Raw genomic sequence first — 14,924 nt, forward strand, 5'->3', positions numbered from 1 at the left:
CTTTCAGATGTTAAATCAAGGCCTTGTCTGCCAGCTCAAATGGGTGGCCAAGATTTAATGGCACTATTCAAAGAATGAGCTTTCCTGGTGTCCTACCCACCACTGTATGCACATCTAAGATTGGTGAAAATAGAATAACTGATCATTCATTCATTTGCTGTTTTGGGATCTTGCTGTCTTTGACTACATGGGCAGAATTTTCTGCCCGTCGGGCGGGTGGGCGGGCCCGACCCAATCTCTGGTGGGCGTGGAGCCGATCGCCGCCAGTGAAGCGGGCCGCACCGCCATTTTACATGGGCGGGCTAATTAAGGCCCACCCAGCATGATGTGTGCCGGGAAGCACTATGCACTCCCTGTGCGGGCCGGGGGGGGGTTTCCCTAAAATCAAGAGTGCACGAAAGAGCGCACATCTCCCTGAGGCTAAGTGCTGCCTCAGGGAGGTTGCTAAAACTATTAAAAATAGGGAAAAGAAAAATCCCTTACATGTCCCCTCATGTAACAATGTCACATGAGTTGGGACATGTTCATAATTTACAGAACAACTTTATTACAATTTTTAAAACTCTACATGAAACCTCATCCCGCCGCTGGATGAGGTTTCATGTTTTATCTATTCCCCGCCGGGGCTCCTGGCCGACCGGCCAGCCTTAAGGTTGGACGGGCAGGTCCTTTAATTGGTTAAATGATCCTGTCAATGGCCTCAAGTGGCCATTGACAGGTCGGAGGACCCGCAGCTGATTTTGCTGCGCCCCCACCTTCCTGAAAATTTAAATGGGGCGGGGTGACGTCGGGGGTTCCGCCCAAAGTCATCCTGCGTCATTTTATGCATCGGCGAGCGGGCCCTGCCCCCTGCGCGCCGACGGCAAAATTCTGCCCCATAAGAACAGAACTTCCAAAGTAATCCCTTAATGGCAAAACACTGTGGGGCTTTCTGAGGATAAGATGAATATATAAAGGCAATTCTTTCTTAGGCAGACTGACAATACTACCTCTACTCACAGGGGATGTGCATTCTACTGAATTGTAACAAATCGCAAACATTATAGAGGTATATGTATCTGCTTTAAAACTGTTGGACTAAGCAGACTAGATAACTATTTTTGTTCAATTGTGACAATATATTTCTCAGTCTGAGCTAATCATCACATTCATAACAAATTAATTGTGTATTTATCAGGACTCAACTGTAACACAGAATCTCAGACAGAAAAAACAAATTAAATGCGATAACTATGTACAATAGCCAATCTTAAGATTGAGGCAAGCAAGGAGTTTCATAGTTGAGGTCCATGGAAAATCTTGGAGTATATCACCACAACAATACTTTGCATTTATATAGTGCCTTTAATGCAATAACTCATCCCAAGGTGTCTCACAGGAGTGTTAGCAAAGAAAATTTTGGCACCAAGCTACATAAGGAGGCAGATGGCCAAAAGCTTGGTCAAAGAGATAAGTTTCAAAGAGCATCTTAAAGGAGGAGTGCAGGGTCGAGAGGTGGAGAGGTTTAGCCCTCAGTCCCTCAGCAGTTGTCGGCAATGCCGTCAGTGGTACTCAGTTATCATGCGCTTGCCGGTTCAATTTGAATATTTTAATTCCCTAGCCGTTAATGTAAAATCTAATACAAAAGGCAAGCACTAGTGTTTATTTATGCGTCCTTTGATGGTATTCATACACAAATTGTTACAAAATGTGGTTTTTTTTTTAGAAGTGGCTTACACTGCATTTGTGATTTGTATTAGACATTTGATCAGTACTTTTGTATGGAAACAAATTGGAAATAACTTGAGATATCCGTACTCTGAACAGATATGCATTTATTTGAAATTGAATGTCCTGAATAACTCGCATGGGTGACTATAATTCTCAGGAAGGTTTGGTGAAGAAATGTTGTTTATTTGTTGTTGTTTGCTTCCACAGTTAACCTCCTGGATTCTAAAGCAGTTCAAGGGGAGCTGGGATGGATATCCTACCCGATACATGGGGTAAGTGCAGAACTACAACCTGCAAAATGCTTAGATTCCATAGAAATAACCCTTGTGCTTGACTTCACTGAAGTATGGGTTCAAGGCTAAGGCAGAAAAAGGGAAGCAGAAAGATGCTGTTTAAAATCGGTTGCTTAAATCAAGGTTTAATAATATTAAATGTTTCTCCTTGAAAAACTTCTATGTTCAAAATATGAGCAGCATGGCACTATATAATGCCCTGTTTCCACCCTCTCACTCTAACTTCAGATTAGTTACTTTTTTCTTTGTAAATACATGCTATAATGATTCATTTGACTCAATCCCAATGTGAGATTACAGGCAGGCCACTGGAACCATCAGTGCTGTCATCAACCTGCGTTAAACTGCAAAGGTTTTGTTTGATCGCAAGTGAACAATCCTGCTGGATAATAAAGGTGAAGTTCAGGGGAATCATTTTAACCATGGGTGACATTGAACTAGTCACCTGGTACACATCACGCCACTGGAGGGGATAATTGAGTGGAGTGTATAATAAACAACCAATCTGATTGCCCGTTTTACACCATTGCCCATGGGTAATATTACCCCGCCACCCCATCCCTTGGACTTTCATAATGTCAAATAAATATAATGGCCGATCTTCTGAACTTACATCTCTGGCAGGGGGTCCTGCCTACTGAAAGGACATGCTGTAAACTAGGGCGGCTGCTGCTTACCACTGGCAATGCAAAGTCATAAAATTACCCCTGCAATGTGTGGATCACTACTGAGCCTTATCAGGCCAAGAAGCTTCAATCTTGTCTATACACAATTAGCTGATCTTAGTCATGCCAATGGGTGCTGCAATGGGCCTCAGAATAAGATTGAAGAAGGGACAAATCATCAGTGAACCCTGCTGTTGATCATTACCCAATCACCCCTTTGGAAAGTGTTCTTGTGTAGGTTGATGACAAAGGCAGAACTGGTGACATTGCTTGTCATGATCAGATATCCCACATGTGCACAGTTTCTGATTGTGGGTAAAGAATTGCTAAAATGGACAAGCAGTGTTATCAGGTAGCTTTGTATTCAGAATGAGTCAGCATTTTTAGAAATGGAGGGCTGAAAAATAGCACAAACCTGGCCTTCATGTAGCAAAGTTAGAAACTGCTATATAGACATAGATGTGTTGGGTGAATAGAAGGACAAGGTCTACCATAGTTAAGCAGAAACAGGCTATGCTTCGGCCTGGAGCTGATTAAATCTTTTACAAAGTGTTTCAAATGAACCTATTTATATTTCTACTCATTTAGAGGCTACGCTTTGTGGATTTGGATATATCCACCATCTGTTCTTTGAGTTTAGCCTTGATTTAGTTCATATGGTACCATTTGTCTCCCACATGCACGTATTTCACATACAGATAACTGGCATGACATGTGCATCATCTGTAACAGCCTGTTGCTGATCTCTCTATTTCACATGCCAAGAAGAGTAGGTTCTTTGCAATATGGTTTGCATCAAATAACATAATGCTAGTTGTGTTATTCTATTGTACATATGAAGATTTGTAGCTGTAATATCAACATAGTTTGGTCATTAAGAGTGATAATAATGGTGAAAGGCAACATAACTACTTCCAGAAACATCACACCCAGACAACAGATCCCAGCCCTTGTCCAACCACATTCTGTTTCATCTCTGCTGAATTTGGCTTCTAACACCTCAAACCAAAATGTAACACACACATACACAGACCATTTTAAATTAGCAGTAATGGGATTGTAAACAGTTCAACAAATCACAGTATTGATAATTTCTGAAACTACTGTGCAATTACTCACTATTTCTCACACCTGATTTCTTTAATCTCTGAATTCTTACCAATACTGATATGGTCGTGGCTGCCAAGTTTTGTTCAAAAGCATCACAAAAGATAGAAGATGAAAACTAACTCACACAAAAAGCACCTCTTGTTATGGGGCAGGTCTTGTCTTAGTACAATACTGCAAAATTGGTGATAGCGAATGGAGTGCCCCTATAACATCTCTCTCATTTTTTATTTCCATTGAAGTAAGCAGGAATTGGTTGGGGTGAATTTTAACCCCTCCCCCCAACAAAAAAAAAGAAATGGGTGTGTTAGGATCAAGTGATATGTTGAAGCTTTAAAAATCTGAAAAAGGACCTCAACAGCCCTGTTTCAGATCTAACAGAGGTGGAACAAGGGGTGGGCCCCACTACTAGGGGGAAGGTTGGCTATTTCAATATTATGATGAGGCTAGCAGCCTAGGATTTAGCCTGCAGGTTTAACCCTGACCAGCTGGGTTTCCAAGGCTGAGGGAAATGCAACAGCTGAAAGGAGGCAAGGACAGCTTCAAGGAGAAGGCAAGCATTTTTTTTATTGTGCTGCTTGTGACCCAGGAGGAGCAGGAGTGCACCCACTTCGGCCCCCAAAGTCAACCCTCTTGCCTTGAATTGGGCCTTCCAAACAGGTTCCCTGCTCCCTAGAGTATGACCCTACCCCACCCTAACCACAGGTCGGGGGATTGAACCATCACCCTTATCCTTTCAAGGCCTGGGATCAGCCTGTGGTGAGGGACCAGAGCACCCAGCCCTCCATGTGCTCGCCATAGCAGCTACAGAATGTGGTCTGCTTTGCAGTCCTCCCCACCCTGAATGGGACCCAAGCCTGTCAATCTAGCTGACTTACAGGCAAGGATCCTGACAATATAACCAAGTACGTTATGGAGTCAAAACTCCATAGGAATAGGAAATACCAAATAACATAAAGTGAAGAGGTGTCATTCAGTAAGGATAAAGAAAAAAATATTTAGGTATAATTATTGATCATTTACTGAAAGATTCCAGGCAGTGCTAAGCTACAATCAATAAAGTTAATCAAATACTAGAATCCATCAAGGTTACTCTAACCTTGTATTGATCACTAGTGAGGATACATCTGGAATATTGTTTTCAATTTTCAATTTGCTATCTTCAACAGTTCATTGATGCTTTAAAGTGGGTTTGTAGAAGAGTGACAAGAAGTTCCTAGGACTTAAGGAACTAAAATATTAGGCGAGACTTTCATACATATGTTCATTGGAGTAAAGATGATGTCTGGGGAGGTGATCCAGGTCTCTAAATTACTCAGTCATATATTTAGATGCAAATTGAATTATTTAACTTGGACTGTCTGAGATAATACAGATTTGAAATGTACAAGTTTCAGGTAAAGCAGAAGAACAGAAGAAATCTTTCCATTCTCTCTCTAGGCTTCCACCAAAAAGCAGTTTATATTGCATCAATAACTCCTTCTGACAGGGTCTGGAGAAATCTGACTGGGAACTGAGTTAAGGATTATGTAGTAGGCACAGACTGAGCTGAGCTAATGCATTGTTGTCAGGAACAATTGGCTCCAGTCGTGACAGGGTCACATAGGCCAGGGTGGAGTGGTGTTGGGAGGGGGTGCATTTTTGACTGGAAAACCAAAAGTCTATGTTTCCCTGCACACTGTGGAGTTTGACATGAACACTGATTGGTCTTTCCTTATCTGTTAACAATCTAAATCAGTAATTCTAATACAGTAGGAATGAATTGAATATAGTTTATAATATTCAGATGTTCCATGAAGAACAGGTGTCACACAGTGGAAGAAGTGTTAAGGAGGTAACCAAAAGATTAGTTGAAAAGCTAGATTTTAAGGAGGATCTGGAAAGCAGAGGGAGGGAGGGAGGGAGGTGGAAGACTTTGGGGGAAGGAGTTTGAAAGAGAGCAGTTGAGGTGATTGAAAGCTGTTCCACGGTGGTGGAGTCAAGAAATTGGGATGTGCTGAAAAGAAAGTCAGATGTATATAAGTCTGAGGCACAGGCTGGATAAGGTATTAAGCAGGTACAAGGCCTCGGTGAATTTATAAGGTCTTGTATTGGATACATAGAGGTTGGCAAAGACAGTATAGTGTGCAAGAATAAAGGTTCAAAGGCCAATGAGGAGGGCCTCAGAGAAATAAAAGCTGGAGGTTGAAAAAAAGACCTAAGATGGGTAACAGATTCAGTGGAAGCTAAAGTGAGGTAAGAGTAGATTTGGATATTGTTAAGGTGGAAATAATACATTAAAGTGATGGATAGGATGTGGGATTTAAAGATCCAACTCAGGGCAAAATAGTACATTGATGATTTGAACGAAATGGTTCAGTTTGAGTGAACATCTGGAGATGGGGGTTTGAAGGTCCCTTGCTGTTCATGGTATATAGCAATGATTTAAACTTAAATATATGGAGCATGGTTAAGAAGTGTCCTGATGATATAAAAATTGACCGTGTGGTTGATAGCGAGAAAGAAAGCTGTAGACTTCAAGAAGATATTGATGGACTGGTCAGGTAGGCAGAAAAGCGGCGAGTAGAATTTAACCTGCAGAAGTATAAGGTAATGCATTTGGAGAGGAAAAACATGAAAGGGAATACCAAATAAATGGTAGGTTACTTAGAAGTGTAGAGGAACAGAGGGATATCGGAGTCCACAGATCCCTGATGGTAGCAGGACAGATAGATAAGATGGTTACAAAGTTACATGGGATAATTTCCTTTTAGTTGGGACACAGAACATAAGACCTGGGAGGTTATGGTAGAAGTATATAAAACAGTAGCGAAGCCACAGCTAGAGTAATGTGACAGTGCTGGGCACCACATTACAGGAAGGATGTGGTCAGCTATAATGACATGGCCAGGCTGGTGGATTGGGTGGACCCGTGACAGATGAAATTTATTGCAGAGACGTGTGAAGTGATACATTTTGGTAGAAAGAACAAGGAGAGGAAATATAATCTAAAGGATACAATTCTAAAGGGGGTGCAGGAGCAGAGAGAACTTGATGTATACGTGTAGAAATCGTCCAGAGGTAAGAGACTTCGATTAGAAGAATAGATTGGGGAAGCTGGATCTGTTTTCCTTAGCGTAGTGAAGATTGATAGGAGATTAGATAGAAGTGTTCAAAATCATGAGGGCACTAGACAGTGTGGATAGGCAGAAACTGTTCCTGTTGGTCAAGAACTATAGAAGACACCAGTTTAAAGGTGATTGACAAAAGAACCAGTGGCGACATGAGGAAAAAAGTTTTTACTCAGGATCTGGAATGCACAGCCTGAAAATATGGTGGAGGCAGGTTCAATTGTAGCTTTCGGGGAAGTGGGACTAGCAGAGTTGATCTTGCAGAGAGGGTACAGTGAGCTGAATGGCCTTCCTCTGTGCTGGAGCCATTTTTTGATTTTTATGACAGCAGGTTTGTTTTCCATGGGACCACTGTCATTTCCCTGGAGTGACGCCTCAACTATCCTAGTAATGAGTTGGAGACAGCTTGTTGTCCTGATGTGAGATCCTGCAAACCCCTCTGAACACCGGTATCTGCAGCCAAAACATCAGCAGCCTGAAATTATGTGGCTGCAAACTGGGCTTCCATGACTTCAGGCTTAACCATTACTGCAGCACTCAGATTCTGGTGGCTTCTGCAGTGGAAGCTGAGATATCAGGCATCAGATGCTGCATCATGATTGGGTCCAAACGTGTGCATGAAAGTAGAGTTGGCCACCATCCCCATGATGGAAAGGATGGACTCCAGACTCTGCAGAAAGCCATGCGCAAGGTTTGTGCTGGTCTTCTTCATGTGGCTTGGTAGTGACTGCAGGTTTTCTGGCAGGCCTGCCAATGCCCCAAGCATTTCTGTGTACAAATCCATTAGCTTTTTTTCATATATGTCTCATCTGAAGTCCTCTGCAGCAGAACTCATCCTCCATAAGCTGCACTTCCTTTTGTCCCTGCCCTAGCTGCAGCCCCATCATGCCTGGTGATTCACTACATATAGGCCTTGCCTCCGAAATCCTCCCTGAAGTATGTACAAGTGCCAGTATCTGAGCTGCTGGCTGCAGTTGTGAGATCAGGTGTTAGGCATTTCATTACTATCAATCACTTCTTCCTCTTACACTTCACACTTCTGCACCACTGCATGGCCAGGTTTCAGTTCCTGGGCATGTGAAAGGAGGAAAGGCACAAAGTTAGGGTTGCAGTGAGGGGAGAGGGGCGCTGTGTGCATGAAAGCAAGAGGTGGGATGTGAGAAAGAGGATTAGGTATGAAGATACTGTTGCCTTTGATCCTTTCAACCCTGCACTGGCCACAGTCTCAGCCATGGCTACTCAAATGACGGCAAGCATGGTTTCCATCATGAGGGTGAGGACATGCAGTCGTGTCTATCCCCTGCCAGTTACTGCTGGTGCCCACAGTTATGTGCCACCTTGACCTGCAAGAGAGAGGGAAGTGTGTAAGTGACAAATGGTGCTATGTGTTTGGGTGATGTGCCTGCCATGGTTGAATAGCTAGCAGTGTGTGCATGGTGTGAGATGTGGGTGTGTAGCTTGCAGCAGTGCTAAGTGTGTGAGGGTGAGGTGGAGCTATGAATATGAATCGGGATTGATAGAAATTGTTGCTAGATGAGTGATAAGAGTGTGGACCATTGTGCATAGCATGAGGCTAGTGGTGCAGTTAATGAGATATAGCATTTGAAGATGCATTCACTGACCTTGACCACTCATGTGAGGTCATTTGTATCGAGGTCCTTGGGTCTAAACTGCTGGCATTGACATGCATGGCTATCTGCTCCCATTGCAATCTCAGAATTTGTTTGGAGGACCTCATGCCCTCCTGTGGATTGAGGGGCTCCCCTGCCCTGTCCACTTTCTGTACCAAGGATTTCAATGTTGCATTCGAGAACCTTGGAGCCTGCTCGCTGACATTCCTTTGTCAAAATGACATCTGGAATAGCTTCCAGCACCTGCTGCAACCCAAAATGCATGCTTTCCCTTTAGGAGGTGCAGATTGCCTTTGAACTAGCTTGTTAGGGCTGGCTATAGCTTGAGCTCATGCTGGTCTCTCAATTTTGCTCCTCCTGCTCAGGTGTACAGCCACTCAGCAGGACAATTAGCATTGGCTGCACACTGCAATCATTTAAATGAGTAGTGCACAAAGCTTTTGTGCTGCCTTCATCAGAAGCAACAAGCATGGGTTGATCATTCATCGTGATCGCCGCACCCATTTTAGGGCTTTGACAAATTTTGCCCCAAATACATCTCTGCTGTAATCTCAGTTACTACTGTCTTCTCTTTTTCACTTTTTAACCCTTTCTCCTTCTCCCATCCCTAACATTACCCTCCTCAGGCACAATTGCAGGCATGCTCACAATGTCAAGAGGATATCCAATGAGCTATAACCTTTACTATTATCATTTCACTTACACTGGTTCTTTTCAGAGATATTTTGCACATCTTTCCAATATCCTCCTATCTTTCAAATCAATCGCACACTTTTATTTCATTCAGCAGTCACTTGAGTAAGTTACCATCTTGCTTTAGCAAGGAATTGTGTCAGTTGTCAGTCTCGGTTACCACACAATGCAGAGACAGACGGATTCATTTTAGCAGAGCCCTTTCAAGCTTCACTTAAAATAAACAGTTTTCTACCAATGTGAAAAATGCCTCCGTTTACTAAATGCTTTGGACTTAGCAACTGATTGATTTGAAGTCTAGCTTTCTTCTGCCAAAGGAAGCCTCTCTTGGCACTTGAAAATGAGTCATCTAAGAAGCAGATGAGTGTTAACAGTACCTCCGAAAACTCATTTTACTTGCAAGCTTAGTCAGCGCTGCGTGGGGTGAAGTGATAGCTTACACTAGTGTAAATAGAAATAATAATAATAATACGTCTGATGAAATTTTATACCACAGTGCTTACTTCTCCATAAACCTGCAGTGGAGAGGCCTTTGCCACAAGGGCTCTAGCTCGGTGCTAAAAATGTATCCTCGAGTAAGTACATGCAGTGTGGAGCCTTTACAATGTAGTGTGTATAGCTATTTGAGTTGAGACTTCAATAATAGACTTCTGAGGGCTGTAGGGTAGGTTTCTGGGATTATTTGTAAATCCATTGTTTTCACTTTCAGGTACTGACCTTTCATGTGTGCTTTGAAGAACGATTTAAAATTAGCTGTTGATATGACCTTAATCTTTTATGACTGTAGGTCTAGACTGTAATTGCTGGGCGAAATTATTGGAAGTGACATGCCAGCGGGCACTCCCTATATTAGAGTTTTTCAATTGCGGATGGTGATTACTGTAATTATTTATAATACTAAATATAAAGGCAATTATCCAGAAATAGAATGATACTTCTTATTGAAATTAAAGAGTTAGTTTAATGATGAATGTGGTTTAACAGTCAAGAAGAATTGCATTTTTATAATACCTTTCATAAACTCAGGACAGCCCAAAACATTTTACAGCCAATGACATGCTTTTGAAGTGTAGTTGCTGCTGTAATGTAGGAAAGTCAGCAGTTAATTTATGCACAAGGTTCCATAAACAGAAATGAGATAATGACCAGATAATCTGATTTTAGCAATGTTGGTTGAGGGGGTAAGTACTAGTGAGAACTTACCCGCTCCTCTTTGAATAATGTCAAGGGATCTTTCACATCCAGTTTGAGAGGGCCTCACCCAAAAGTGGCATTTCTATAAGTGAAGCACTCCCACAATGCTGCATTGGAGTGTCAGCCCAGAGTAGGGAAATAGTGAACAGCAGTCAATACGATACTATGGGGACTAAAGTGATATCTCACACAAGTGTAAATGGAAACAATACACGGCTGACAATTTTATATTGCAGCTTATTTTTCCATAAACCTGCAGTGGGCATATCGTCATCATAAGGTTTCAGGCTGGATGCTAAAGAATGAACTTCCAGGGCTCTACAAAGGGGTCCCTCACAATGTAATCATGTTCTGATAACGGTTTGAGTAAAATAATATAGGGGAAGACCTAATGGTCCTGTCAAAATGAGGCGTGGGGAGGTCTGATTGCTGCAAACTCTTGGACAATTTGTTAATAGTCTTGTCGGTTATTCTTGCATCTGAAAGAAAAGCACCAGCAAATGTTTCTGCCCTTAGGGTCTGTTGTTACCTATTGCAGAAGGTGGTTTCTCTATAACTGTCAAGGGCATAAGATGGATGACCGGTTCTTTTTCTCTTTGTAGAATCTACTGTACTTTGCTGCATATCCTGCCGACAACAAAACTTGTTCTATCTATGCCTGATAGCCTTGAAACCAGAATCCTCGTCGATCGAATTGACCGTTTCCTGTAACAGTGGCTGCAATAAATTATTCCTTCCACCTCTGGGGCCCTGAGTTCAAATCAATCAGTAGATAGATAGATAGTTAGATAGATAGATAGATAGACAGACAGACAGACAGATAGACAGATAGATAGAAAGATAGATAGATAGATAGATAGATAGATAGATAGATAGACAGACAGACAGACAGACAGACAGACAGACAGACAGACAGACAGACAGACAGACAGACAGACAGACAGATAGATAGATAGATAGATAGATAGATAGATAGATGGGATGAAATTCTTCTCACTAATAAAGGCTACAAGTCCTCAGTGAAATTAAAGTCTTAGTCGCACAGCACAAAAACTGACCTTAATTTGGAAATAATTGGACAATCATACTCAAAGTCTTTAGAATTGCTGATCTGGGAATTGGAACTGATACACTGTTGTAATAAGGAATGTTCTGCTGAGCTAAGAACTAAAGAATGCTGTTGGAGAACTCTAGGGGGATTTTCAAATTGTATCAAATGCCTGCTATTCCTGTTTAGGAATGCTTTACGGAGACGGTGGATGCAACAAGGAGAAAAGTGTTTGTTTTTCAGCAATATCAAACTGAAATTAATTAAAAAGATCTAAGTAGATCTTAGGTCCTACAGTTCTCTGTATTGCAAGCTTGGTCAAGGTCAGGGAAATGCTGAATTCATGCTGGCTACTTCACCAGAAGGTAAAACATGGGGTGGAATTTTACACCAGCAGCATTTTACGGTCCCGCCGCAGTCACTGGACTTTTGAACAGCACGACAGGACTGTAAAATTCTGCCCGTGAAGTGGGATAGCCACTCCAGACTGTGGACAAACTCCTAGGGGCTAGTATTATAAATCATTGTTGACAGAAATTTGAGAACAAGTCATCTACCTGCCATCTTTGACTTAGAATGTCTGGGCAATCTAAAGAAAGGAGGCAAAAAAAAAAATGTTTTTATTTTTATCTAGCTCTTCATGCTCCCAGTCAAGATTTACTGCGTGTCTCTATGACATGAATAATATATAACCAGTGCACACTGAGCTATCAGTATTCTGTGCTCATTATAAGGAATTGTTGAGTCATGAATGTAGTAGAAGTATCTAAAGGGTTAACATGGGACTGAATACAGTACCACCCACATGGTGCTGTAAGAAAGCACATAACAGAGCTAAGGGCAGTCCAGAGATAGGTGGCAACATGTAAGGACCTAGTATGCGGGCGTCTCCATATCTTTACCCTCTACTGTAGATATTTACATAGTTCAGTAATGTCAATAAAGACTTTTTTGTAACTTCAACAAGACCTGGTGTACAAGCAGTACACATCACAGTTGTGACAACAGAATAGATCATGAACTGATTCATTTCCAATATATTTTACACACATAACTAATAGGAGTAGATGAATACAAGGAAAGTTCCCAAGCATCAGACTTTTACTGCACTGTTGAAGCTTTAGGATACTTCAGCACCTAGAGAGTTACCAATTAAAAAAACAGATCTATTATAAGCAAGTACATTAGGCTAAATCAGACACTGAGCGATGATTCAGTATGGCACAGAGATGGGTTCCATTGAGGTTACAGAGCACTGACTTACAGATAGTTCAGAGCACGGAGCAGTCATTAAACGTTCCCTTCAAAAATGTTGGAATTGTGACAGTCAGAGTAATTGCAAGTTCTCTTCAATAAAATGGGTGATCTTTCTCAACAAATCATCTTGTTGACTCATGGAAAGTGCTCATTTTCAACTCAAAATGGAATGCTGGGTTACACATAGTACCTTTAGTGGGATTATGATTGTTTGTGCCCCTTCTATGATAACTGGCATTTTAAAAATAATCAAGGCTGCACATGTCTCAAAGGGAAAGTAAATACATATAGGATCTATGAATAACAATGCGAATAACAACTGAGGTAGATGAAAGTGACAGTTTGGTTCAGGAATGTCACTCTTCCCTGTTAGTTAGTAGGTCGCGGTTTCTTCCCTTGCAGGACTTCAGCATGAAATCCAGGTCCTATGGTACAGAAGGGGAAGGAAAGTCTGGGTAAGTGAGACCCAACTTTCCTTATAGGGGCCCAATGAGCATTCCTGATTTTCTGGGCTCCTGAATGGCCCTTTCGGTATCTGATCCTCTGCTGACTTTACCTGGAGGGAAAGCTGCAGGTTTCACTGCAGTTCAGTTCACAGTTAAACCAGCGGTCAATGTTCGATGATCCTGCCTTCAGGAAAAAGCATTTTGCAAGAACTCTGGGATTCTTAAGTGAACAGGACACTTCCTTGAAATTTCTCAAGGACATCCAACCCTATGCATCAGAGTGACACCGCTTTTATAGTGGATTTATCTTGGATTCCAGGGTGCCACCTTCCATGAATTGTGTCCCTGTACTCATGTGTTAATTATAACTAAGTTCACTGATCTGGATCAGGGCAAATAAACCAGATTTTGCAGTGTAAATGTATGGAGCTGGCTCCCAGACCCTGGTCTCACGGAATCTAAATTAAAACAGCACCAATGTGAAAACAGCTTGAGGTGACTGAAGTAGAAGGCGAACACTCAAAAGCTCACTCAAAATGCATTCATTTATCACCATATGTCTCCGTGATGCACTAACAAAAGCTTAGCGAAATTTATGGATGTTTTTAAATTATTAGTGTAACAATTGAGATAGTCAAGTTCAAAGTTGCATTGGCTTCATTAGGCTTTGCTGCTGTCTTAAAGGGGTAAAGTGCTGGGTAAACATTTTCAAACTGGGTTATGTTTACTCATTTTATTGTATTGAAATGATGGGAATTCTAATGATTTGTTGAAGAGCCTCCTAAATTCTGACAGTGAATAAATTGAAGGACTTGCAACTTTGAAACTGTTATTTGGTGGTTTTCAGAGATGGCAATGATCTTTCAAATCTCTAACTTTATTGTCCTCTTCATTTGCAGAGCCAGTTGTTATCAGTATCCCTGTAGTACCACTGGGAAAAGTGGGGAGAGGAGAACTTGTAGGGGGAGGAGAAAGTTATAAAATTCTTCATTGTAAACTCCACCGCCACTTTCATTTCTCTCTTATGCCTCTGTGTAGTCTGCTTCAGTCAGGAGATTAGGCTGTTCCAGTTCACAGGCTGCCAGTGCATTTATGCAGTCCTCGTACAGGAGGCCTGTTTACTATCGGTCTACACTGCGACCATTGTCCTCTCTGTTGCTGCATGAAACTGCCTCCCCACAAAGAAAGATAAACTTAGCACAAGTGAAGTTGGTATATTGCAACACCATGGGACTTGAACCCAGGGCTTTCTTGTTCAAAATATTATTACTGGGTTGCCGATTGTCAATCATGTCGCCCTCCCCATTTATTTGGGACAGGACTCCAGAAAATGCTTAGCTAGCAGTGAGCACAAAATGAAGCTCTGTCTGCTCAGATCCAGAGCCCTACTGTTCTTGCATTCTGCATGACTTGTGCACAGATGATGGGAGTCTCTGACTTCTCATTTTTTTTTATATCATTGCCTCTCACTTGCATGCCAGTAGCTCTGCACATAATAAGAGGTTGTTGTGTTCAAGACCATGATGTTTAGTAACAGCTTGTCACATTTGGGTCAGGAGAGTGGGCCAGGAAACGTGGGCAGGTGGTGGCCAACTGGTTTGAGATGTGTGCGCAGTTCAGCCCTTTGCTCGGCTGCTCGTTGCCACTCAGTCAAAGCCGCCGAACAAAAGGGGCACATGTGCGCGCTGAGACTCATTATCTCAATGGACAATAAGGAACCGTTTTATCACGATAATTACATCCCTTTTTCCTCCGAGGTTAATCCTCTCC

The 14,924-nt window shown here is 42.0% G+C and overlaps 1 protein-coding gene across 3 annotated transcripts in view; it reads left to right on the top strand.

Annotated features, from left to right (window-relative positions):
• epha3 (eph receptor A3) overlaps positions 1 to 14,924 on the top strand; it is a 267,227-nt gene that overhangs the window by 22,884 nt on the left and 229,419 nt on the right. For all 3 annotated transcript variants that reach the window (XM_078560154.1, XM_078560155.1, XM_078560156.1), the window contains exon 2: positions 1,918 to 1,982. In XM_078560154.1, coding sequence (XP_078416280.1) covers positions 1,918 to 1,982 — 65 coding nt within the window. The remainder of the gene's footprint in view (positions 1 to 1,917; positions 1,983 to 14,924) is intronic.

The sequence above is a fragment of the Cetorhinus maximus genome, chromosome 16 (assembly GCF_964194155.1).
Source record: "Cetorhinus maximus chromosome 16, sCetMax3.hap1.1, whole genome shotgun sequence".
NCBI classification, from domain to species: Eukaryota; Metazoa; Chordata; class Chondrichthyes; order Lamniformes; family Cetorhinidae; genus Cetorhinus; species Cetorhinus maximus.